We start from the raw sequence: 24093 nt of genomic DNA, 5'->3' as shown, positions 1-24093 counted from the left end.
TCAGAAGATAGGTTGGAACAGAAGGTTTGGGATCTCAGCTCACTCTCACATCTAATAGAATAGGCTCCTTAAGAGAGCAGTGGGCCAGGTGCGGTGGCTCACGCCTGTAATCCCAGCACTTTGGGAGGCTAAGGTGGGTGGATCACCTGAGGTCAGGAGTTCAAGACCAGCCTGGCCAACATGATGAAACCCCATCTCTACTAAAAATACAAAACTTAGCCAGACATGGTGCCAGGTGCCTGTAATCCCAGCTACTCCGGAGGCTGAGGCAGGTGAATCGCTTGAACGCAGGAGCCAGAGGTTGCAGTGAGCCGAGATTATGCCATTGTATTCCAGCCTGGGTGACAAGAGCAAAATTCCATCTCAAATAAATAATAAGAAAGAGAGAGAGCGAACAGTGGCCCCCAGCACTTATGCACCAAATAGTCCCCAGTTGTGTCTGCGTCATTGATGTATTGCCTGCAAACCTTCCTCGTTGGTGTAGTTCGCTCAGGCTTAGCTAGATGCTGTCTTTAGTGAGTGAGAGGAAGTGCCATCTAGTCTTCCTACTTGTAGTCTTCTTGGGTAGGTAAGTGAGAACTGAGGTCTGCCTTCCCTCCCAGCCCTCCGCAAAGGACAGAAGTCCTATTGGATCAAGGAGGCAGCCTCCTTGTGGCTGGAATGCAATATGGGCATTAAGGACTAGTAACAGAGTCTAATATCAACAAACATTTTCTATAAAGGGCCAGGTAGTAGCTATTTTCAGCTTTTCAGGCCATACAGCAGCCTCTTTAACAACTCTCAACTCTGCTGTTGTGGTATAAAAGCAGCCACAGGAGGCTGGGCGCAGTGGCTCACTCCTGTAATCCCAGCACTCTGGGAGACTGAGGCAGGTGGGTTGCCTGAGCTCAGGAGTTTAAGACCAGCCTGGCCAACATAGCGAAACTGTCTCTACAAAAAAAAAAAAAAAAAAAAAATGCAAAACTTAGCCAGGGTTAGCAAAACTTAGCCACTGCACTCCAGCCTGGGTAATAAGAGTGAGACCCTATCTCAAAAAATAAAAGAATAGACATTACGTAAGCCATAGACAGTATGTGAAAGAATGAATGTGGCTATGTTGCAGTAAAACTTTATGGATACTGAAATGTGAATTTCACATAATTTTTACATGTCATGAAATATATTCCCTTTATTTTTTTCGGCCATTTAAAATGTGTAAAAACTATTCTTAGCCTGCAGGCGCTACAAAAACAAGCTGCAGTTCGGATTCGGCCCAGGAACCGTAGCTTGCTGTCGCCTAGTTTACATCACTCAAGACTGTGTTCTCAGCGACTCTCAGCGTTTCCACACCCGTTCCACTAGAGGGCGATCATGCTCAAGTTGGGTTTCCTTGGCTGCTCTGGTTTAACCCAGCCTGCGAGCTGGGAGAGCCTAATGTCTCCCAATTCTGATGTGCCCTGAGCCAACAGCTCCCTTCTGGGGCCTCCACCCCATCCTATATTTGTGGGGCCACAGTGAGTTACATTCCAGTTAAAGGAGAGCTCTCAAAAGGCTTGTCAGCACATGTTGGGACAGCAGAGACATATTGGCGGCAGTCAGAGAATGCACTCGTATTGTCAAGGAAGAGAGGTTTGGAGGGTACCATTGTGACAAAAAATAAAAACAAAGAGCAGTGCTCACTTCTCTCAGTGGCAGGATCCAGGGCCCTGCCTTTCCCAGCCCTCGGCCTCACTTTTATGAAATGCAGGAGTTTGAGAGGAATCTTTCCCTCTGGTCCTATGGTGTGCTAGCTGATCTTTGCCAAACTGTCATGGAGACACGAAGTGTTGCTATGTGCAGAAGAAAACACTGCATTGCAGGGAGACAACTTCTTTGTGTCCTTTCTCCCTCCCCCACTGGCTGCCCCCGATTTTATGAAGTGCAAACCAGGACCCTGGGGCCTGGCAAGGGAAGAAACTGACAGTTGCTTCCTATATGGCAGCTGGACACATTCCTGCTCGGAGGCCAGACTCTTCAGTAATGAGATTTTTTTTTTTCCTGGAAATGAAAAGTCACATCCCAGAATGATAAACTCCCAGGAACATAGAGCATTAAGGAAACCACTGAAGCTCATTGCATGCACTCCTGTCTCCACGCAGGACTTTATGTGACCTGAAACATGTCACATGGAAGGGACTCTGGAAAAAAGGAGCCGAGTCATTTTTAGTTCCCTATATTTACCTTTTCTGTGAACCCTAAAATACACCTAATTGCATAGAATAAATGCACCTAACTGCAGCATTGGGATGCAGAATTGCTTTTTGATAAATATCTACAGTGGAAAATGGAATCCTTATTTCTGGAGACATCCAGAGCTGGGCACCCCATGTTCAGCCCGGGAAAGCTCTGTTTTGCCTGAGGCTGGACTATGGGCCAGATGACCCTGTAAGATTCTCTCCAGGCTCAGAATTCTGTGAAGTTGAGGATGTGGATTTGGAGACTGTTTAACACAGAATGCCCAAAACTGTGTCCTTTTCCCCCCTACATTCTTAATTCTTCCGGATTCTCCCTTCCCAGCCCCTCCAGGCCCCGTCTTCCTCCTCCACCACACAATTACTCCCTTTCCTTCATCTCCTTAGCCCCTGGCTCTTTCTCCAGCCCATAAGCCTCTGTCCTGCTGGCTGGAGATGTGCGTGGTACATTATTAGCCCTCAATGGATCTGAGCAAGCATGATAAGCCTCAGCATCATGACAGCAGCAGCCCTGATGAGGACGGGGCTCCCGTCCCTACTGCCAGTGCTGCCTGGCCTGAACCTTCCTGTGCTTCCTCCACAGGACAGCCCATCCAGTACGCTCACTCCACCTGCGAGGCTGGCATGGCTGAGCTCCACATCCAGGATGCCCTGCCAGAGGACCATGGCACCTACACCTGCCTGGCTGAGAATGCCTTGGGGCAGGTGTCCTGCAGCGCCCGGGTCACCGTCCATGGTAGGAGCCTCCGGGCACTCGGGTAGAAGCACCTTTCCTGCAGACATTTCTGCTTTGGAGGAAGGGCACATTTGTAGAAAATGGTATCATGAGCCAAAATCTAGGGAGCAGAGGTGCACATGGCACTTCTTCACACCATTACCAGCAGCAGCTGCTGTAACAGAGGAGTGGCTGCTGCAGCCTCTTAGGGGCAGAGGAGAGGTTCCTTAAAAAGTGCTGCACCTGAAGGTAGGAAATGAGGGAGATGACCTCCAGGAGTTCACAGTGACAAGGGTCTGCCATCAGAGGTGGGCTTTTCCTCACCCCTCACTCCACTGGGCCCACGGAAAGATATGGGGGAAAGAGATGAGGACTCCCTTAGCTCCAGAAGTTCCAGGTCTGGTCAGAAGAAAACCTCACACACTACAGAAAGACTTGGGAGAGCACTCACATATTCCCCGAGCAGACAGTGGCCTCACCAGTGACCCCCTGCATGCTGGGGGACCCTGGGTCGCAGTGTGCATATTGAGGCTTCCAGAGGGCCACAGGTTGTCCCCTTTCTGCCCCCCTTCTACTCACGGGCCCAGGCTTGTTTTTACACATCAGCAGCCTGGTCTCCAGTAATCTGATTATCATGGTCATCCATTCATCAGCCAAGCACTTAGTCCCCAGGAACTGCAGGGAGCCACAGACTCAAGACAGATCTGTCTGGGCTGTGGTATCAGCAGGCCTGGTGACAGTTCCCACAGAAGTGCTTCTTGGGTCCGGGGCTTTCAGGTAAGCCTGATCCCACCCTCACCCTGAGCCTATGCCCCCCGCTTCTGTGCATGACTGGGTCCTCTGGTGCTAGCACTGGGTGCAGGGTGACTGGCCTCCCAGCAGACAAGCAGGAGGATACATCTCTCCCTTCCCCAGGGCTCAGGCCTGTCAGGAGCATCTCCGTATTGTATGAGTAGCCACTGTCTGGGAGGCTGGCTGCAGGAGGAAGTTTCGCAGAAAAGGGAAGGGGAAGAAACATTTGTGGCTTACCGTGTTAAATACTTTCACCTCACCTCTATTCTCTCACTGAGACCTCAGTAGCCTAGGGGACAAGGATGCTGTCCTGATTTCAGACAGAAGGCTCTGGATGTCTCAGGAAGTTAATGTAACTTGCCTAAGCGCATCACACTAGTTTGCAAAACTGGCCCCTGGAGCCAACAGCCTGTGACTTTCAAGTCTGTGCTCATTCCTATGCCCTGATCTTTTTCAGAGGGCACATCCCCTGGCCCAAAGGGGAAGACTGGCCACTGTGGACTGGGCAATGTCAGTCCCTTAGGGATGAAGGAACTGGCACTGGTGTAGAATGTGGCGGATGCTGGCTCCATGAAGCTCTCTGCCGGGAGTGAGCACGCTCCCTGGGTGCTCTGACTGAAGAGGTGCCTCCGCATGGAGTTGTTACTGGGAAACTGGTCCACCCCTTCCTTCCAGGAAACCCACCACACTGGGCTCAGAGCCCAGCTCTGGCCTCTGGAAATGTGCCAGCCAGATTCTGGTTTACACACTTACCCATTTATCCTCATAGTTGTAACTTCATGACTCATTGGGAGCCAGGTGGGGAGCTCAGGAAATTGTGATAATGAGACTTCAGAGGAAACCTGAAGTGCTGAGAGCCTTGTCTCTGAGGGCCAGGGAGCAGGACTCACCTTCCACCTGGGGGCTCTTCTTGGAGGCCAGCGTGGCCCAATCCCAGAGTCTAGTAAGGAGCAGCAAGAGTCAGAATGCTACACGTAGGGCCGCGTGGCTTAGCCCTCTGTTTTCCGAGACTCTCCCTCCACAGCCGCAGCCAAGGACTAATCCAGTGTCTGTCCTGGCTTGCCTGTGTTTAGATTGGATTAGAGAGACCCAGCTGAGCTAAGAGTAGCCCGGAGGTGGGAGTCCCAGGCGAAGGATCAAGAACTCTTTCGGGCCTTCCTCCGGACTCCCGGGCCTGTGGGGGCTGGGGCCTGAAGGATCACCACCCATCAAAAAAAAAAGAAAAGAAAAAAAGGCACAGAGAGGTCTCAGGCAAAAACTCTGCCAAGGAAGTTTGGATTTGCTCTGAGAAGAGGCCTGCATGACAGAACTCCCTCCTAGCGTGGGGGATGTACTGGACTGTAAAGACCAGACAGGCTCAGATACCATAAATGGTGAACAAGGCTGAGGACGCAGCCGCACACTCAGGCCCGGCAGCGTTTGGGCTCTCTCGGCACAGGATTGGAGCAGGGTGAGCCTGGCACAGTGACACTCCTGGCACGGTGCCCTGAGACACTCAGGAGGCTCGGGGCTGCTCCCTGCACTGTCCTCCGCTGTGGAGTTTTTCTGACTTGATTGGCAGCCCTGTTGGCTCCGGGTCCTGGACAGCATGGGCTGGGGGAGATGATCGCAGTGGAGGTGCTTCTTCCCTACTGCACTGACCGCTGCTCCACCTCTCCCTTAGCTGCCCAGGTCCAGCCCTCTCTTGCCCTTAGTGTGGCACTGGGCCATGTTGGGGAGCATGGATGTGGAGCCAGCAGCCTGGGTATCAGTCCTGCTCTGCCACTTACTAGCCCTGCACCCTGGCGTGCGTTAGCATACCCGACCTCACCTTCCTCTTGTGTGAAATGGAGATGCTGACAGTCGCAGTACTGTGAGGATTAAGTGAATGAATGTGCAGCGTATCCCCAGAGCATAGGATAGCACATACCCTCCATAGGTATGTGCTGTGATTATGATTGTCCAGCAGAGCCCACCTTTAAACAAGATACAGTCCTTACAAATGCCAAGACTGAGGAGGGCTTTTCCCAGAGGATCCACTTTGCCACGGTATTGTTTGTTTGTTTGGCCAGGGAAAGACCATCAGAGAATCAGAGGAGGGAGGTGTCCAGCCAGACACAAGCCATAGACACACGTGCCTGCTTCCAAGGGCTCTGGCCACAAGGTGGCGCCATGCAGCAACGCATGTCCCTCCCGTTGTCTTCTCTTGGGGGTGATTGAGGGGCAGCTCTGCTGGAAGCAAGCTTATTCTGAGAGCTCAGCAGATACTGTGCCAAAGGCTGGATGCAGGGGCTCTTTCTCACCTCTCGCCTTTTGCCGAGATTTTAGAATCATCAAGATTGCTGGTGCAGCCTTCAGACATGATTTCTGCGGCCAGCCCTTCATGCTTTCTTTGCCTGCCCTCGTCAGTGACTCTCTTCTTCAAATCCCACAAACTCCCACAAATGTCACTTTCTCTGGGAAGCCTACCCTAATCACCCCAGAATGCGGTCCCTGAACACCGCGTGCTTCTAGTATTACATTTACTCATCAACAAGTCTTTACTGCATGCCTGTGTTGATCAGTGCCAGGCATTGTTCTGGGGACACTGCAGTAGACAGGACAGCTGAGGGCCCTGCCTGCAGGGTGCTTACATTCTGATGGGAATGTGGGCAGCAATCAGCACCTGGCCTCATTTTAAATGCTGGCACCTGCTGTTAACATGAGCAGGTCACAAAGGAATAATTATCAAGAGAAAAAGCCAGTGAGCAGGGTGTGTGAATCAAGGGGGTGAGAGGGTGCATCTTTAGTGCTATGAGGAAGGAAGCCTCAGAGGCGTCCATGGCCTGGGGAAAGAGAGTTCCAGGCAGGCAGTACAGCAAGTGCAAGGCCCTGAGTTGGGAGCAGGATTGGCCCGTGTCAGAGCAGCAAGACGGCAGCCTCTGGCTGCAGTAAAGTAAATGGGGAAGTGTGTTAGAAAGTGAGTTCAGAAAGGCGGGGGCACACCGTGCAGGGCCTCTGGAGGTGAGGAGAAAGCATTTTACTCCGTGAAAATTCACATTCATTTTACTCTACTTGCTTGTTTAATTATCTTCCTCTCCAGACTGTAAGCTCCCTGCAGGGAGGAACCACGTCACACGGTGTGTAGAGCCAGGCCTGCCATGGGAGCAGGCATTCCCAAGATGGACGAGAGCACAGAGGTTGCTGAACCTCCCCTGCAGTGCAGGGAGTCATTCCCTAGAATTCCTCGCTTTTCTGGGAGCTCAGTGCCCATTAGGGTGTGCAGGAAATCTGCAAATTACCTTTAAGAGTCCCTCAACAGAGCTGGGTGCAGTGGCTCACGCCTGTAATCCCAGCACTTTGGGAGGCCAAGGCAGGTGGATCACTTGAGCCGAGGAGTTCGAGACCACCTTAGGCAACATGGTGACACACCATCTCCACAAAAAATACAAAAATTAGCCAGGCGTGGTGGCTCATGCCTCTGGTCCCAGCTACTCAGAAGGCTGAGGCAGGAGGATTGCTTGAGCCTGCGAGGTCGAGGCTGATCACACCACTGGACTTCAGCCTGGATGACAGAGCAAGACCCTGTCTCAAAAAAAAAAAGAGTCCCTCAACAAATATTCCTTCTTTTCCCAACACAGGCTAGGGAAAAAAATTCCCCGATGATTAACCAAGCAATGAATGTCCTTCCTCCCGACCCAGCATGAGTCTAAAAGATGATTAATTCAAATCCCTGCAGAGCCCAGGAAGATCTGAAATACAGTATAGATTTCACAGAATTTGGACTGAGTCATTGCTGGGGGCTTCCTTGGGCTAGAATATTTAAAATGTTTTTCCCCCTGGAGTATCTCTGTCAGGGCTAAAATTCTTAAGTGTCTAGATTTACTAATAGCCTGCTAGTTGTGCCCATTTTGACGTAGTGTCTCAGCCTAATGGTTTGTTTATTTAACTGAAGGCCTGGTGGGCCTGTTAAAGGCATCTAAGGACATAAAATTTGGGTAAGTTAAAAAGATGATCTCTAGAATAGATAATAAAATATAACAAACATATTTATTAGAGTATTTGTTTTGATGCAGAGCTTTTAATGAAGACAACAGGCACCAGTGAAGTCAGCATTTGCTTGGCAATAAGTAGAGGCACAGTTTGTTTTCAGATTAATACCAGGCACTCTGCGGGGCAGCCTGGAGCCACCTCCTTTGTCTTCCCCGGTTATGCACAGGTACTTTGGACACTATACAATCTGTCCAGTTGACATAAGGTATGGACCCTGACCTCCTTAAGCCTAAAAACACAACTTCTTTTTTTTTTTTTTTTTTGAGATGGAGTCTCGCTCTGTCGCCCAGGCTAGAGTGCAGTGGCGAGATCTCGGCTCACTGCAAACTCTGCCTCCCGGGTTCACGCCATTCTCCTGCCTCAGCCTCCCGAGTAGCTGGAACTACAGGCACCCGCCACCATGCCTGGCTAGTTTTTTGTATGTTTAGTAGAGATGGAGTTTCACCGTGTTAGCCAGGATGGTCTCGATCTCCTGACCTCATGATCCACCCGCCTCGGCCTCCCTAAGTGCTGGGATTACAGGCGTGAGCCACTGCACCCAGCTGACAACTTCTTAAATACTTATATTGGCTACAGAGAAATATATTGAAGTAGAATAAATACGGGTTCTAACTTGCCTTTTTTATATATGTTAAGAAGCTTAGTTTATTCAAAACATCTGTCCACAAGCTTTTAACTCTACGAAAGCAAGCAATTAATTACAGGTTAAAATTTATAACCAATATTTTCATTTTGTGTAGATTGAGTACAGAAATAGGTTTGTGTACCACGTGGGTTCTTCGTGTTGCAGAAAGACTTCTGAGCATATACGTGTATGTTTGTGCCCATACCATAGAACTTGAGCCTCATTTTACCAATAGGGCCCTTATAGAGCTTTATAACTCTCCACCTCCACAGCCCACAGTCAGTCATGATTACATCGAGTCCCAGATCAACAATGCTACGCAGAATCGCAGCATTGAGCTCCTAGTGGCAAAACGCGACCCATGTGATGACAGTGGAACTGAGAGTGTGGTTTCCAGGCCTGCACTGGGAGGGAACAGTGGGTGGTTTGGAGGCCATACCTTTATGTTTAGAGTGTGATTATAACTTCTAAGACAGTGAAAAGGCTGTGGTTGCAGTGATCCTTGCTTCCCAGCTAGCAACCCTATCATTACTGGTCAGAGATCTTTTTTGGGATATTATACGTCATGGTTCCTTTCATTCTTTTCCTCGCACACTTCTCTTCCCATTTGCTTCTTAAGTTCTGGGAGGAAGGGAGGCCAAAAGAGAACAAGGCTATGGGAGGAAAAATCCTTTTTATGCCACAAAGTAGCCATTTTGCTGACTTCAAGAAGATTCTGTGTGGTTAGGAGACAGCTTTTTGTTTAAGGGGAATTCAGATGCCCCGGGGATTTACAGCTTGCACAAACCCCCTGGAAATGGGAAGGGGCTGCGTGGCATGTCAGCAGGGAAAATGTAACTCCTCTGATGAATCCTCCAGAGTTGACAATCCTGGAATTTAGGGAAAGGAGGAGGCTGGTGGTGATCCCTGGACCATGCTAGATTTTGAACTCCAAATACAGGAAGGTGGGGGAACTATGCTTCCACGGTGCCCCCCCAATCGGTGATCCATTGAATTTCCATAGTATAACGGGGTTTGGAGTGAATCAGAATTGCTGTTGCAATGGTATTTTGCATTGTAATAACTAAGGAATATAGCTCATGTTCACAGCCTGAGGAAAATATGTGGTAGATCTAAAATTAAGGCAAACGTGCATTGAATGCAAATTTGGATCCAGGAGCATGGGGCTTCAGAAAGTAGCACGTTGACCAGCAAATGTTGGCAGGTAGAAAAAAACACTTATAAGGAGAAATTCAGAATTTAGTTGTTTTTCCTGCTAAAACCATAGAAAGAAAAGGAAGGGCCATGAAGGGAAGACGGGAGAATTACTGTAGTGCGGAAGGAGATGCCAGATCATGACCAGCCCCCAGGACAAAGGCAGCAGTGGGTTCCTAGCGCCAGGTCCCAGAGGAGCTAAAGGCCTCGCTCCTGGTGCTGGGTTTGAAGAACAGGCTTTATTGGTTATTTTATAAGAAGAATTAGTGCAAGAGATAATAAACTGCTCCTGTTTTGTGGGTGTCTAACTCTTCCTCTAAATAAGAGCTTTCCAAAACGCCATGTTGGGTATCAATTTATATTAGCATTTTTAAAGTAAAACCACTATCAATTTGTTTTTAAGAAGGAATTGTTTCGATAGGAAAAGTCTAATTGGCTAGAAAAGCTGGCTTGTTTTATTTAATTCTCATAACAACTCCACTTGACACGTCCAAATTCACTTCACAGATGAAGAAAGTGATGCTCAGGAGGTGATGGCAGCTGCCGGCAGTAGCCCAGCCCATCAGGGGCAGCATCAGGGGCAGCATCAGGTCCCCACTCGCTTCGGCCCATGTGCTTTCTGCTTGGCTGCTCTGGGATCCTGATAGGTCATTTGTTTGATGCTTTTGCTTCACCAGAGCAATCGTTTCATGTTTAGTTTCATGACTAGGAACTGTCTTCAAAAACTTCTAATAAGTCAAAAATAGCCAAAATGGCAGAGGTGGAAAACTCCATGGGTCTATAGAATCATGAAGTGGGGAGTGCGTGTATCTGTCTCTGTCTCTCATTCTCTCCCCCTTCCTTTGCTTCCCTTTCTCCCCGCTCTCTTCCTCACGGTCCCTCTTTTTCTTTTTCTGCTCTCTCACTGTTCTTCCCTTTCTCCCATTCTTGCTCTTTCTTAAGTCCTATTAACAGCTTTGGCTACATGGCATCATTTTTACTTGTCAGCAATCTGCTTTGGCTTATTCTTAGTCATTGTGCTTGTCTTTCCCGTTGGAGGACGGCCCAATCAATCTTTTTCCATTCTGTCAAAATGGGACAGTAGCAGTTTAATGACTGAGTCTGTGAGTGAATTGGCTAATACCAAGTAACAGAGCAACAGATAAATGCACTTTAGGTCCTTAATCTTAGGCAAGGAAAGCGAGGAGACTCAGCCATTTCTGCACTCCAGGAAGAAGGCCCTCTCTGGGCTCAGTCTCAGCAGACCAGCGGGAAGCACAGCTGTGGGAAAACCCAGGGTATATTTAGTGTGGCCCCATTTGAGCTGGGCAAGTCTGTCACTGGGTCCCGGCAAAGCATCCCTTGCTATTTGTGTGCCATGGCCAGTGTGTGTCCTCCCAAGACGAAGAAGGCTCGGGCTCTCTGAGACAACCATGTCACTGGGGGCCTTTTGCCTCAGACCCTGGTCCTTAAACCAGGATGCTGCTAGAAGGAGGCTGAAGGATAAGCAGAGAGGAGTGACTCCCAGCATAATGGATAGCTCGGGACACGAATGGCAATGATGACAGAAAGCTCCTCGTAGAATTGGGATCTGCCTCTGCTCCCAGGACAGTCAAGGGAAAGCACCCAGACCAGGACCCCGCCAGCAGCATCCCCCTCCTCGGGGGGCATCGCAGCCGCAGGACCTTAGGACAGGCGAGCTTCTTTCTCTGAGTCCCAGCTCCCGTAAAACAGACACAGTCTGCCCAATACTTCCGAGATGTTGAGGATAACACTGAATGAGCTGGGAGCATCTTTTGGAATCCTGGAGCGCTGGGCTTTATAAGGAATCATCATCCGTGAAAGTTCTGGTTTGAGGGGCGCTTCTCACTGTAGTTCTTATCAGGTTGAATTTCCACAACCGAAGGAGTCAGTTGGGTTGGAAAAGTCAGAAAACATTGATTTTTATACTTCTTGTGTGCCGTGTGTTGTTCTAGCTGTTTTACATGTTATTTTTTAATCATCTAAAACCCTGCAATATTACCATGCATTAGACTGATGATGTAGACATCATACTTTTCAGTATTATGTTACCATCAGTTTAGAGGAGAGAACACTGAGGCTTCCTTTGGGAAGCTTGCTTCAGATCACACAGCCAGGGCCATGCGTTGAGAATGCCAGTTTCCATCTGTCCCTTCGTATCTTATCTAAGTCCACATAAGAGTGAGCATAAACTGATAGAGTCTAGAGGCCAGAGATGAGCCAGAATAATTTGTTTGGCTTTGGAATGAATTGAAATACACACACACACACACACAGACACGTGTTGCCCTTTTCACCTGGCTTGTCTCTGTTCTGCTTTAGTTTTTCTCAGTTGCCAGGGATCTAGGATGTGGGTCAGCTGACAGTGTGTTTGTCCTGGAGCGGTCACCATGGGCACCGTTGGAGGAGACTGGTTCCCTTTGAAGAGATGCCTATGTAACATCCCGGCCTTGTCGTCGGAAGGCCTGGGCATGAGCTCTGGGTCTGCCCACACTGGCCCCATGACATTAGCCAAGTCACTTCCCCTTAGTTAAGTCTCTCCTGGTCTCTACACCAGTACAGTGGAGTGGCGAGTTGGAATTGGGTCCCACCTTGCTGGTCTGAGAACAGGCTTGTTCTGAACATTCATTCCCAATCATTTCCATCTTCCCTTCATTCTTGCTATAGGGCTTTAGGGAACAAAACACAGGGCCAGAGGCAATGAGTGACACCAGAACTAAATGTCTGCCGATCAGCCGGTTCCTCCCAAGTTCACTCACTCATCTCCTGGAGGGGGTGCAACGAAAGCTTGTCCTCAATTTACTTTGAGATATATCCCTTGATATTTTTAAGCAATGCATTTGTATTCCTAACAGTATTTGCCTCAGGTCATATAAAAATGAGCCCATAACCCTTGGGTGAGGCCCAGACTCCATTGGTTCTTTGGCTGCTGATAAACCCATCACGTAATTGAGCCCAAGTGGATAAATGTGAGTCAGTTCTCATGCCAGCCTCATACAAATGTTCTCATTGATAATGAATGGTTGTATAAAGTATTTTTACCTATTATCTCTTTAAAACTACCCAAAGTCCTGTGATGATACCATGACTCCCCCTAGAGACCAATGAGGAAGTGGGGCTTCAGACGAGGCAGACTAGCCTGAGGCCGGGATCCCCTCCACAGCTGCCGGTGGAACCAGTGAGCTGCCTGGTGGGAGGCAGCTGCCGGGCCACCCTTTCATGCATACTTCTGAGCTCCCAGGGGAGGGAGGGACAGATAGGCTTTTAGTCCCCAATGGCTGAGACCCACAGGGTGACTTGGCTTTGCCAAACACCTAGACCAGGAAACAGGGGCTGTGGGAAGAACCCAGAGAAGGTGGGGTTGAAGAGGAGACTGCCACAGGCTTGAAGGGGAGTACGCTGGAGTTGGTGAGGTTCCCGTAGCATCTAGGAATTTGAGCCCATCTGCACGAAGCTCTGTGAGGCTGGGGACTCGCTGAGATTGCAGAGGCAGGAACAGGGAGTGCTGTGGAAAGACAAAAACATTTTGTCTTTGAGCCTTCTCAGTCTGTGCGAGACAGGAAATTCCTCAACTCTCCCGAGGCAGCCAGCTTTCCCGACTGCTGCAGCCTAGTGAGAGAAACAAGATAGATCTATCCTTTTCCAATCGTGTGTCCCCCAAGCCCACTCCCGGAGCCTCCGCCAAGGCCCCTGGCAGCCCTCCGTCAAAGGCTGCGATGCTGAGTCAGGAGGACCGGAGAACAGCAGGGGCCTGAGAGCCCCATCTTCCAAGGGTATCGTCGGGGGGTACCTGCTTTCACACTCAGGCTCCATGCCCTTCAATTGCACCTGCTTTGGGGGAAGTTTTCCTCCAGCCTCTTGGGCCTTCCCAGTCTCTCCCTATCCAGGTTCCCAGAGGCTGGGCTAGGAGAGTTCTACAGTAGGCCTGCTTTCATTTTCAGTGTCAACAGATAAAAATTCAGTGGCAACTTTGGAGGTGAGACCTGCCCAGATACATTACATACCCTGGAAGCCTCCCCTATGACTCTGCTTCTTGAAGAAGGTCTAGTATTTGTGGTCTTGTGTTGATAAGAACCCAAAATGCCAGCAACCCTTTCCCCAGAAACTTAGGGTTTAAGTTAGAGATATCCCTCCCCTTCTCAACAGCCGCACCTGCCAAAAACAAAAACAAAAAACGCTAAAATGGCATTGCTGAGAGTCAAGCTGCCTGGCTCACAGGACCAAGGGAGAGACCAGAGGCTGGGCAGCCATGGCTTGTCCTGCACCAGGATTGTCCTTTGTGAGAGGTGGACAGCAGGGCCAGCCACTCTGCAGCCCCCTCCCCTTCAGCTCCCGTGAGGCGGAGATTCTAAGAATGAGGAAAGGCTGTTCACCCACCTCCACAAGAAACTGAATGCGAGTGAGGGGCCAGGCCTCTCACCCTCCTTGACTTGCCGACACACTCCCTCTCTCAAATAAATTGATTTTTTTCTCCCAGTTTTTATTGAGGTATTATCGATGTACAATAAACTACATAGATTTAAGGTGTTCAATTTGATAAGTTTTGCCATATGCACACACATGAAACCTTTGCCATGATTTTTTAAAGTGAACTTCTCATTGCCCCCAAATGTTTCCTCATGCCCCTTTATAATCCAACCCCCCGTCCCCTGATCTGCTTTCTGTCACTGGACTTTGCATTTTCTAGAATTTTATATAAATGGAGTCATCCAATATGTACTCTCTCTTTGTCTGGCTTCCTTTTTTTGTTTGTTTGTTTTTGTTTTTGAGACAGAGTCTTGCTCTGTCTCCCAGGCTGGAGTGCAGTGGTGTGGTCATGACTCACTGCAGCCTCAACCTTCCAGGCTCAAGTGATCTCCCACCTCAGCCCCCCGAGTAGCTGGGACTACAGCTTGGTGTCTTTCATTCAACGTAATTATTGTGCGATTCATCCCTGTTGTGGTACCCTCAGTAGTTTATTCTTTTTTGTTGCTGAGTAATATTCCATTGTGTGGATATATCACAATTTGTTTATTTACTCACCTGTCGATGGACATTTGGGTCATTTCTAGTTTGCAGCTATTTTGAATGAAGCTGCTCTGAACGCTTGTGTACAAGACTTTGTATGGATATGTGCTTGCATTTCTCTCGCGGACATACCCAGGAGTGGCATGACTAGATCCTAAGGGAAGTATATGTTTAACTTTTTAAGAAACTGCCAAACTGTTTTCAGGAGGTTCTGTACCACCTGCCACACGTATGAGAGTTGCAAGTTCCTCCACATCCTTGTCAAGACCAATTCCTGGGATGTGATGTCTTTTTCTTTTTAGCCGTTCTAATGAGTGTAGTGTCTTTGGCTTTCATGAGGTGCTTAAAACCTCCTAGGATGGGAATGGAGCACCATATAATTATAGAAAATGATAGAGAAGCTCTTCAGTTCTGTCTTAAGAAGAAAATAAATGCCTGTTTGCTTCTATATGTTACACACACAGATCATCTCTGGCAAGATGAACAAGAAACTGAAAACTCGTTGCCTCCAAGGAGAGATGACTTGTGGCCGGAGGATGGCGGGGGAGGGAGACTTTCCATACTCTTTGGTACCTTTTGAATTTTGTACCATGTGAGTGTATCATTTATTTGAAAAAATAAATAAAATGTTTTAAAAACTCACAAACTTATAAAAGCTCATTGTTCATTCTTGGCTATCAGGCAAGAACATCGTCATTGCCAAGCAGAGAAATAGGAGGCATCTTGTTCCTAATGATCTCTAGGAACTCCAAACGCTCTTTATCTGTTAGCTGCCAGTTTCTGGTGGGAACCTGAGCATCAACACCGTCGTGTACCAAGTGGTCATTCAGTCTGTGTTTGTTGAATGAATGCATGAATGTTCACCCCACGTTCTGTTTTCTACCACACAGAAAAGAAGAGTAGCGGGAAGAGCGAGTACCTTCTGCCTGTGGCCCCCAGCAAGCCCACTGCACCCATCTTCCTGCAGGGCCTCTCTGATCTCAAAGTCATGGATGGAAGCCAGGTCACTATGACAGTCCAAGTGTCAGGTCTGTCTCTGCAGCTGTCTCTCAGGGATTAACATGAAAATTGGTTGCAATGAGTATTGCTCTCCAAGGACCTGCTCACATCATTGATCCACCAGAAAATCAGATGGGACCATCAAACGATGGACCCAAAGAAATGGAGACTTTTGTCCTCTCTTTTCTGCCTTCTCTGGGTAGGATTTTCTGGATTCATGATTAAATGGTCCAGAGGAAGAGGATGGCCATATAGCTAGAGCAGTAAGAGATTAATTTGAAGATATAGTGTGGCCAGTGTTGCTGGAAGGTAATTTGAAGACTGGTACAAAACCAAATTATGGGCCGGGCGCGGTGGCTCATGCCTGTAATCCCAGCACTTTGGGAGGCCGAGGCGACAATGGATCACGCGGTCAGTAGGTTGAGACCGTCCTGGCTAACACGGTGAAACCCCATCTCTACTAAAAAATCCAAAACATTAGCTGGGTGTGGTGGCAGGCACCTGTAGTCCTAGCTACTCGGGAGGCTGAGGCAGGAGAATGGTGTGAACCCAGGAGGTGGAGCTTCCAGTGAGCTGAGATTGTGCCACTGCACTCCAGCCTGGGTGACAGAGCGAGACTCCGTCTCAAAAAAAAAAAAAAAAAAACTGTGAGAACTTCCCAAATCTCAGAAGATGTTCTCAGTTGCTCTATTCAAATTTTAAGGTCCTCCCGACAAACCCACGAGGTAGATCCTGTTCGAATTCCTATTTTACTGATGGGGAAGTGAAAGCATAGAAAGTTGTTGGAGTGTTTCATCCAACATCACTGTATTAAGTGCAGAGTTGCTGCATGGCCGGGGAGGACCTCCCTAACCAATCCCCCTTCCCTTCCTCCTGGTTCAGGGAATCCACCCCCTGAGGTCATCTGGCTGCACAACGGGAATGAGATCCAAGAGTCAGAGGACTTCCACTTTGAACAGAGAGGCACTCAGCACAGCCTTTGTATCCAGGAGGTGTTCCCGGAGGACACAGGCACATACACCTGCGAGGCCTGGAACAGCGCCGGAGAGGTCCGCACCCAGGCCGTGCTCACGGTACAAGGTGAGGCTGACCCACTCAGAGCGAGTGGGAAGGAGGAGCTGTTGCAGCCTCTCCAGAAGTGATTTGGAGGCAAGGAAACCACATGAGGCTACTTTGTTCCCACTGTGGGCCGTCTGCTCCCTCAGTCCTACCCCAGCCCCGGAGGCCAGCTCCCTGTCCAACATCACAAGCTCTGACTGAGTGGGGCTGCCCTTCCCAGCTTTCTGAAGTCCCTGCCCTCTCTGAGTTACTGGTGCCAAGGTGCATAGAGTACTAAGAGGGAAATCTGTAATATACTTAACAATTTGGCAGTAATAACTTTTGAGGTGAGTTATGGGCTTAACAGGGTCCTTGCCATTAGACAACAATATTTAAGAGGAGAGACAAGTTAAGCACACATAAAGTGAGTGACAACTCTTAATCACACACATTGGATACAGATCATTAGCACCTGGCTTGGTGCCCCTGTGCCTTCTGGGCTGCCTCCCCTTACTTTGGATATACAGTCATGCTCATATTATCCTCTGAGAATGTATCCGAGATGGATGTGCAACGAGAAGGGTGTGCTGCATTTGTGTGTCCAATCACAGTGATTTTGGACAAGCTGTTACTTGAGTGACATGCTATCTTCCCACCCTTCACCACCATGGAGAATTGAGTGGACACTGCCTGCTGAGGGGTCTCCCTGTTTAGCTCTGCCCTTTGCCAACTTCCAGAGCCTCACGATGGCACCCAGCCCTGGTTCATCAGTAAGCCTCGCTCGGTGACAGCCTCCCTGGGCCAGAGTGTCCTCATCTCCTGCGCCATAGCTGGTGACCCCTTTCCTACCGTGCACTGGCTCCGAGATGGCAAAGCCCTCTCCAAAGACACTGGCCACTACGAGGTGCTTCAGAATGAGGACGTGTTCACCCTGGTTCTAAAGAAGGTGCAGCCCTGGCATGCCGGCCGGTATGAGATCCTGCTCAAGTGAGTCTGCATGTCCGGCCAGCCTCCCTTAACCCTTCCCTCCAAATTCCTAGCTCCCCTAACCTGGGTCTGGGCAGCCAGAAGAAGCACAAACCAATGTGGGGCTTGGACTTCCAGGTAAAGCAAGTGCAGGCTCGGTGCTGCTCACAAGCTTTTACTTCTTCCACTTCAGTAGAGCAAGTGTTCATTAGAACCTTCCCTTTTGAGCTCAGTTCCCCAGAATCCTGTCTTGTCGCATCCTTGTTCCCCCATTATGTGGCCTATGGTGAGTATGAAGGAAGGAGGAATGGATTAAGTTGGAAAAGCAGGGGGAGAGAGGGAACGCATTTGTCATCTATTGCCGTGTAACAAATTACCCTGAAACTTAGCAGCTTGAGACGTTTATCATCTCCCAGCTGGGAATTTGGAAGCAGCTTGGCTGGATGATTTTGAAGTTTCAGTCAGGATGTCAGCAGGGGCTGCAGTCTCGGAGGCTTGACTGACACTGGAGGACCCGCTTCCAAGGCTCACTCCCGTGACTGTGGCAGGAGGCTTAGCTCCTCACTGGCTGCTGGCAGGAGGCCTCAGCTCCTCACTGGCTGTTGGTGGGAGGACTCAGTTCCTTGCCTTGTGGACCTCTCCGTGGGGCTGCTTGAGTGTCTTTACGGCATGGCAGCTGGCTTCCCCAGAGCTAGTGATAGAAGAGGGAGCCCAGGTCGGAGCTTGCAGTGTCTTTTAAGACCTACCCTTGGAAGCCACACACCATCACTTCCGACTTTGTTAGAAGTGAGTCACTAAGTACAGTCCGTACTCAAGGGGAGGTAAATTCAGTTCCACCTCTTGGAGAGAAGAATTTGCAGACATTTTAAAACTGCCACAAGGAGGTTACCTTTCCCCATTACTTTTTTCTCTCCTTTTCAAGGTCTTGCTAGGTTACGTGGGCAGGTCAGCTCCATAAGGCACACTGCTACATGTCCAGGCCTAGAACAGTGGTGAGCCCATAGTCCACATTGGACTAATGAATAATCTAATGAATAATCATATTCATTAGATGAGTATGATTCAGAAGTGCTCTTTTACCTGGAAAATGCTCTGTCTCTTAAAATCCTATGCCAGCCCTGGATTGAGGGAGACAGAATGCCTTCTGTGGGTCCTGGGGTTCGTGTAAGCATCAAAGAAGAGCATTTGTCTGCACCTAACCTACAAATAGGAGGCTGTACCACATCCTGAGGATGGTTAGACCTGTCCTGGCCCGGGTGCCTGACCACTTTGCAAGGGGCTTTCTCTCCTGTACTTTATCATCTCCCCATACTGAGCCCATCATGTTCACAGCTCCGAGCTACAAATAGGCTCCAGAGCTAAATGCCAAGGCTACTGCAACACCCAATATGTACCCCATCCCCTTAGGTCCTTTGTGACCATGTGCTTTATACCTGTATCAGTTATCTTTTGCTGCAAAACAAACCACCCCAATACTTAATAACTATTAAAAATAGCTACTTTTTAAAAAGCAGTTTTATTATTTCTTAGGAGTCTTTGGGTCTCCTATAAAGTTCTGCTGATTTAGGCAAAGCTAATCTCAGCTGAGCTCAATGACATGCCTGTTGCAGTCAGCTGATGGGATGCTTGTGGGCTGCTGGTCACCCTGCTGTTATTAGCAGTCCACTCAGAACGCATCAACTGCCTTTGCCTTATGCTTGAACTAGTTATTACCAGGAACTAGTTATTATCGGGAAGGCCACTCTGCCTCCAAAATGGGGAGAAGGTACACGCTTACTCCCTAGGTCAGTACAAAGAATGGAAACCGGTGATGTGTAAAAATACCTGCTGATGATCTTGTCTGTATAGAAGGAGAAGCACTTTGAGATAATACTTATGTTACTCAAGCCAGACATCCTAGAGGAGATGAGCTTGTTTTGGGATTTTGATGGAAAAGGAGGGTTGAGTCTTGGCAAATGTGATAAGGCTTAGCTGTTGAGTAGGCCGAGCAAGAAAGGGTGGGGTGGAGGCAGAGCCAAGCAAAGGGCTGTGGGAAGTTTGCCAGGCCAGAGAGGAGGCGTGCACCAGGAGGTCGGCAGGCAGACTGTCTGGGGCCAGCTGGGGACAGTCATAAAATTTAGACTATCCCAGCTGGAAGGGGCCTCAGAAGTTATCTAACCTCATCATCATTTAATAATGGGGGAAACTGAGATCTCAGGGTTATGGATTTGCTCGTGGCCACCCAAAGGCAAGTAACAGAGCCCAAGTTCAAGCCCTCATCTTTTGACTGAAATCAGATGCTCTTCCATTCCTTATGGCTCTGCATGGAGAGTTTCTCCCAAGTGCACAGGGAACTGGAAGGACCTGGGAAACCACACGAGAGCCTCCACCTGTGCAGCCTTTGCCTCTTTTTCTTCCCCGAAGTCCAACCTCTTCATTCCTTTCAGAGGCCACTGCCCTGGCCTTGACTTTGTCCCCACCTAAGAAGAAGCAAGTCTGTGGAGAGTTTCCTAAGCGTACGTGGCAGGCCTGCCAGAGACCTCGCTCCTTCAGCGACTTGGACCCAGGGCAGGGTGCCTTTCGAGGGGAACGACTGGATGGCTGGGAGGAAGCCAGGGGTCTGGTGTGCAGGGGCAGAGGACCGGGCAGATCCTGCCTGTCCCTGCTAGGTTTGTGAGGCAAGTATGGGTGGGTAGTTTCTGCCTCTCTTCCCTTCCTAGCTCTTGTCTACTGAACCAAAAGGGAAATGACAAAACGTCAGCTCAAAATTCCAGCTGGAATACTTGAAACACTTGATACTTGCCAGGAAATTAGTGTTTTGGTTTTTTTTTTTTCCCGAGACGGAGTCTCGCTCTGTCGCCCAGGCTGGAGTGCAGTGGTGCGATCTTGACCCATTGCAAGCTCCGCCTCCTGGGTTCACGCCATTCTCCTGCCTCAGCCTCCCAAGTAGCTGGGACTACAGGCGCCTGCCACCACGCCCGGCTAATTTTTTGTATTTTTAGTAGAGACAGGGTTTCACCATGTTAGCCAGGGTGGTCTTGATCTCCTGATCTCATGATCCGCCTGCCTCAGCCTCCCAAAGTGCTGGGATTACAGGTGTGAGCCACCGCACCTGGTTGAAATTAGTTCTTTAAACTGATTTTTCCATATAAAACCCATCCAAGAGGTAGACGATTCAGGGTGGGACAGGATCCAAGGCTTTGTAACCAATGGGACTCTTATTCAGGGCTTCATTAGCAGAGGACTCTGTTTGTCTGTGAAAGTTTCAGTATATAGGATGACAGCCCTGTATGCTCTGTGGCAGCTCCTGGGATGCGGCCTCATCTTCAGCCCCAGCCCTGATTTTGTAACGGGGTGTGTGCAGTTGTCGAAGATGGCCCCAAGACCCTGTTCCAGCAGCTTAGGTGATCTGACGTGTGGGTCCCACGCAGGAGGCCACTATGAACTTTGTAGGCTGCAAATGAACCTACGGTTTGTCTTTAAGGCCCAGCAGAGATTTCAGTGTATGGCTGTAGGAATGGTTACCACCAGATCACCCCACCACCGGATGTTCCCCTTAATGGGTCAGCCTTGGTATCCCAAGTCCTCCACCTTCCTCTGACCCCGTAGCCTGCTGGGTGCCACAGGGCAAGGCCTGGGGCTGGACTGGGCAGGAGCCCTTGAGAGGCTTATCTGAGTCTGTGCTCCCCAGCTTGAGCACAGGTCATGGGAAGTGACAGAAGCCCTTACCTGCTTCCCCCGTGGGGAGAGTCGGCTTCCTCCAGCTTGGGGCACAGGGCTGGCCACTGCCAAAGCCTCAGAGGAGTCCAGCTGGGGTAAAGCAGCCATCTGGGCAGCGTCTGCTCCTGATGTTTACATCTGGGCTGTGTTCTACTGGTGACAGGAGAAACTCTGCTGAGGAGATGCTGAAAGGACTGCCAGGCAGACACAGCCCTCGGACATCTCATCTTCCTGCTCCATGTCAACCCAAGCACCCACAAGGCTGTGCTTAAAAATAGGAAAAGAATGGCCTGACCCTGGCCAGCAGCCTGGCAGAAGCAGGGTGACTTCACATGGTTATTCTACAAGCTCACCCAAAGCCCATAAGCCTTTTTGAGTGTTGAGAGCCTGGGGCACACTGAGAACCTCTTAGTCTTCCCAGGGCCTGGCACCCATGAGGTTTCTAACCACTGTTTGTCGAGCAAAAGAACACCCTGAACTCAAAATTCTCCAGACTTGAGACTCCCTGCCCTTGAGTCTGTGCCTTCTGAGAGCCTGAGTATTGAGGAGGGTGGCTGGGAGGCTATGGGATGCATGGCCAGGGAGGAGAGAGGAGTGAAAGAGCTAAGGCAGCCAGGAAGGTACCTGCACCAGCACTGCCTGGGACAGCACGAGGGCACTGGGGAAACAGACAAAGGAGAGGAGCCCAGCAGGCAAGAGGAGGGCTGGAGGATAGCAACGATTGGCTTCTCCTTGTTTCAAATGGGTGCCAGCACCAAACGGTGAGCGGTGCCCCAGAGCCCCTGAGAATCCTGTGCTAGGCCATGGGCTGCCAGTGTCCCTCCACTGGGAGGGAGGCCTTGTAGAATGAGGTGGAGACCCACAAACACCAGCAGAATGCACAAGAACACATGCTCAGATGCCTGTCTGGGTGGATGTAACTCACATGTGCACATATTCCCAAACATGGACCTCCAGGTGCAGGTGCCCACCAGCTAGACCAGTATATGTGTGCATCATGTGTATGACTGATATCTACATATGCGCATGGACACACACATGTCCCAGACCAGATTTGTACTGATAAGCAGAGTAGGGTGGGGTGCAAACGTCATAGGGTCACAGTTCCTAACCCCTGCCTCCACTAGCAAGCTCTGTGAGTTTAGGCAAATTACTTAACCTTGACCTTTAGTGTTACTATTTTTTAATGGAAATGAGGTCTTGCTATGTTGCCGAAGCTGGTGTCAAACTTGCCAGGTCAAGCAATCCTCCCACTTCAGCCTCCCAAAGTGCTGGGATTACAGGCGTGAACCACTGTGCCTGGACTACTTTATCTTTATAAGCCTCATTTTTCTTACCTTATAAAAACAGTGCTGACTCTAATCTCACAGAGCTGTTCTGAGATTAAATGAGATGGCTCATGTAAAGAATCTGTCACAGAGCTTGGCACATCTGCTACTGGGTCTGAGTGCTAGTGAGATGGCCACATCCAGGGGCATGAGTGGGAGCACTGTTGTCAGAGACCCTGAGGGTCCCACCCCAGAGCCCCTTTTCCTTATCTTTAAATTGGGCATGGCAGTACTCTATACCTCTCTGGCATGCTGTGGATATCAAGAAAGAACTGTGTGTGGGTGTCATGAAAGCTGGAGGGTGCTGTATGAAATGCAATCGTTATAACCATCACTAGTCATCTCTGGCTCACAGACCTGCCTCCACCCCTTCCCCTAGCCTGAGCAGAACCTTCTTGGCCGGTCAAAGCTCAGAAATGCCAGCAGGTGGCAGCCTTATGGGGTTAGAGGGACAATCTGCTGCAAATGCACTGCAATGCAGCCAGGCAGGGTACAGCCCCTCCCCTGAGCAGAGGGCCTGAGCCTCTGTGCACCAGCAGGAGACTGAGTAGGTTCATGGACACGAAAAAACCTGAGCCCTCCCCACCTGAAGGGAGAAGAGAAAGGGCCACTCATGTAGGAAAACACTTGTTGGGTTTTTAACACAAAAAGTTCTGATCTGAGAGCATTATCAATGAGTGGGGGTGGAGGGTGCTTCCATTCCTGGGAAGGAGAGGGAAAGGAACTACCTCTGTGTTAAGGGATCATGGAGTCAGAGTCAAGGTCACTGGGCAGGCCCACCACCAGGGCCTATCTGTCTAGACCCAGCTGCTCTATCACAGTCCCCAGCAGGGTTAGCCTTTCTCCTTCCCCTTTTATTGGTTGAGTGACTGATTGATTGAATGATTACATTATATACTTACAGAAAAGTATTCCTACTTCTGGATGCCTGTCTTAGCTGTTGTCCAGAGATTCTGTTTTTCTTCTTCTTTTTAAATAAGAGATGAGAAAATAAAGGGTGACCACAGAGTGAGAGGGTCCTGCCCTAAATCTAAGGCTGGGGTGAATGTCACAGCCAAGCCGTCGACTTCCATCTTCCCTGGTGGCCAGCAGCCTGTGATCAAGTCCACACTGAACAGGCCCTTTGCCCAGAGGGCCTCTTGATCTTTATTGATCTTTGGAATTCCTCAGGAACCGGGTTGGCGAATGCAGTTGCCAGGTGTCACTGATGCTACAGAACAGCCCTGCTGGAGCCCTTCCACGGTGAGTGCCCCCAAGAGCTGCCTCACCAGGCCATGCCCGCATCCCCACCGTCCTCCAGGCCCCAGCAGCCCCCTCCCAGCAGCCCTAGATTGTTTATGTCCTGCAGTTGAGGCTGCCAAAGCCAGAAGGGAGAGCCTGGAAGGCGAATGAGGGAGGGAGAGCAGGGGAAGGAGGGAGGGATTTTTTTTTTTTTTGCACACACCCTTATAAGGCTACTGAAGTCATTACCGATGTAATAAACCAACTAAGCAAGCGAGCGCCTCTCAC

The 24093-nt window shown here is 49.6% G+C and overlaps 1 protein-coding gene and 1 long non-coding RNA gene across 5 annotated transcripts in view; one reads left to right on the top strand and one right to left on the bottom strand.

The window, feature by feature from the left end:
• Positions 1-24093, top strand: part of MYLK (myosin light chain kinase) — a 221368-nt gene that overhangs the window by 110060 nt on the left and 87215 nt on the right. For all 4 annotated transcript variants that reach the window (XM_031663046.1, XM_031663049.1, XM_031663047.1 and 1 more), the window contains exons 11-15: positions 2794-2946; positions 15445-15582; positions 16436-16633; positions 17329-17578; positions 23755-23826. In XM_031663046.1, coding sequence (XP_031518906.1) covers positions 2794-2946; positions 15445-15582; positions 16436-16633; positions 17329-17578; positions 23755-23826 — 811 coding nt within the window. The remainder of the gene's footprint in view (positions 1-2793; positions 2947-15444; positions 15583-16435; positions 16634-17328; positions 17579-23754; positions 23827-24093) is intronic.
• LOC116273728 lies at positions 10419-24077 on the bottom strand. Its single transcript, XR_004182071.1, has 3 exons — positions 23487-24077; positions 21266-21406; positions 10419-13052 (listed from the first exon to the last, which is right to left on the bottom strand). It is a non-coding gene; the product is annotated as an uncharacterized LOC116273728 (long non-coding RNA).

This window comes from Papio anubis, chromosome 2, assembly GCF_008728515.1.
Source record: "Papio anubis isolate 15944 chromosome 2, Panubis1.0, whole genome shotgun sequence".
Lineage (NCBI taxonomy): Eukaryota > Metazoa > Chordata > Mammalia > Primates > Cercopithecidae > Papio > Papio anubis.
The sequence above is the reverse complement of the archived record's forward strand: the minus strand, read 5'-3'. Positions and strand labels throughout refer to the sequence as shown.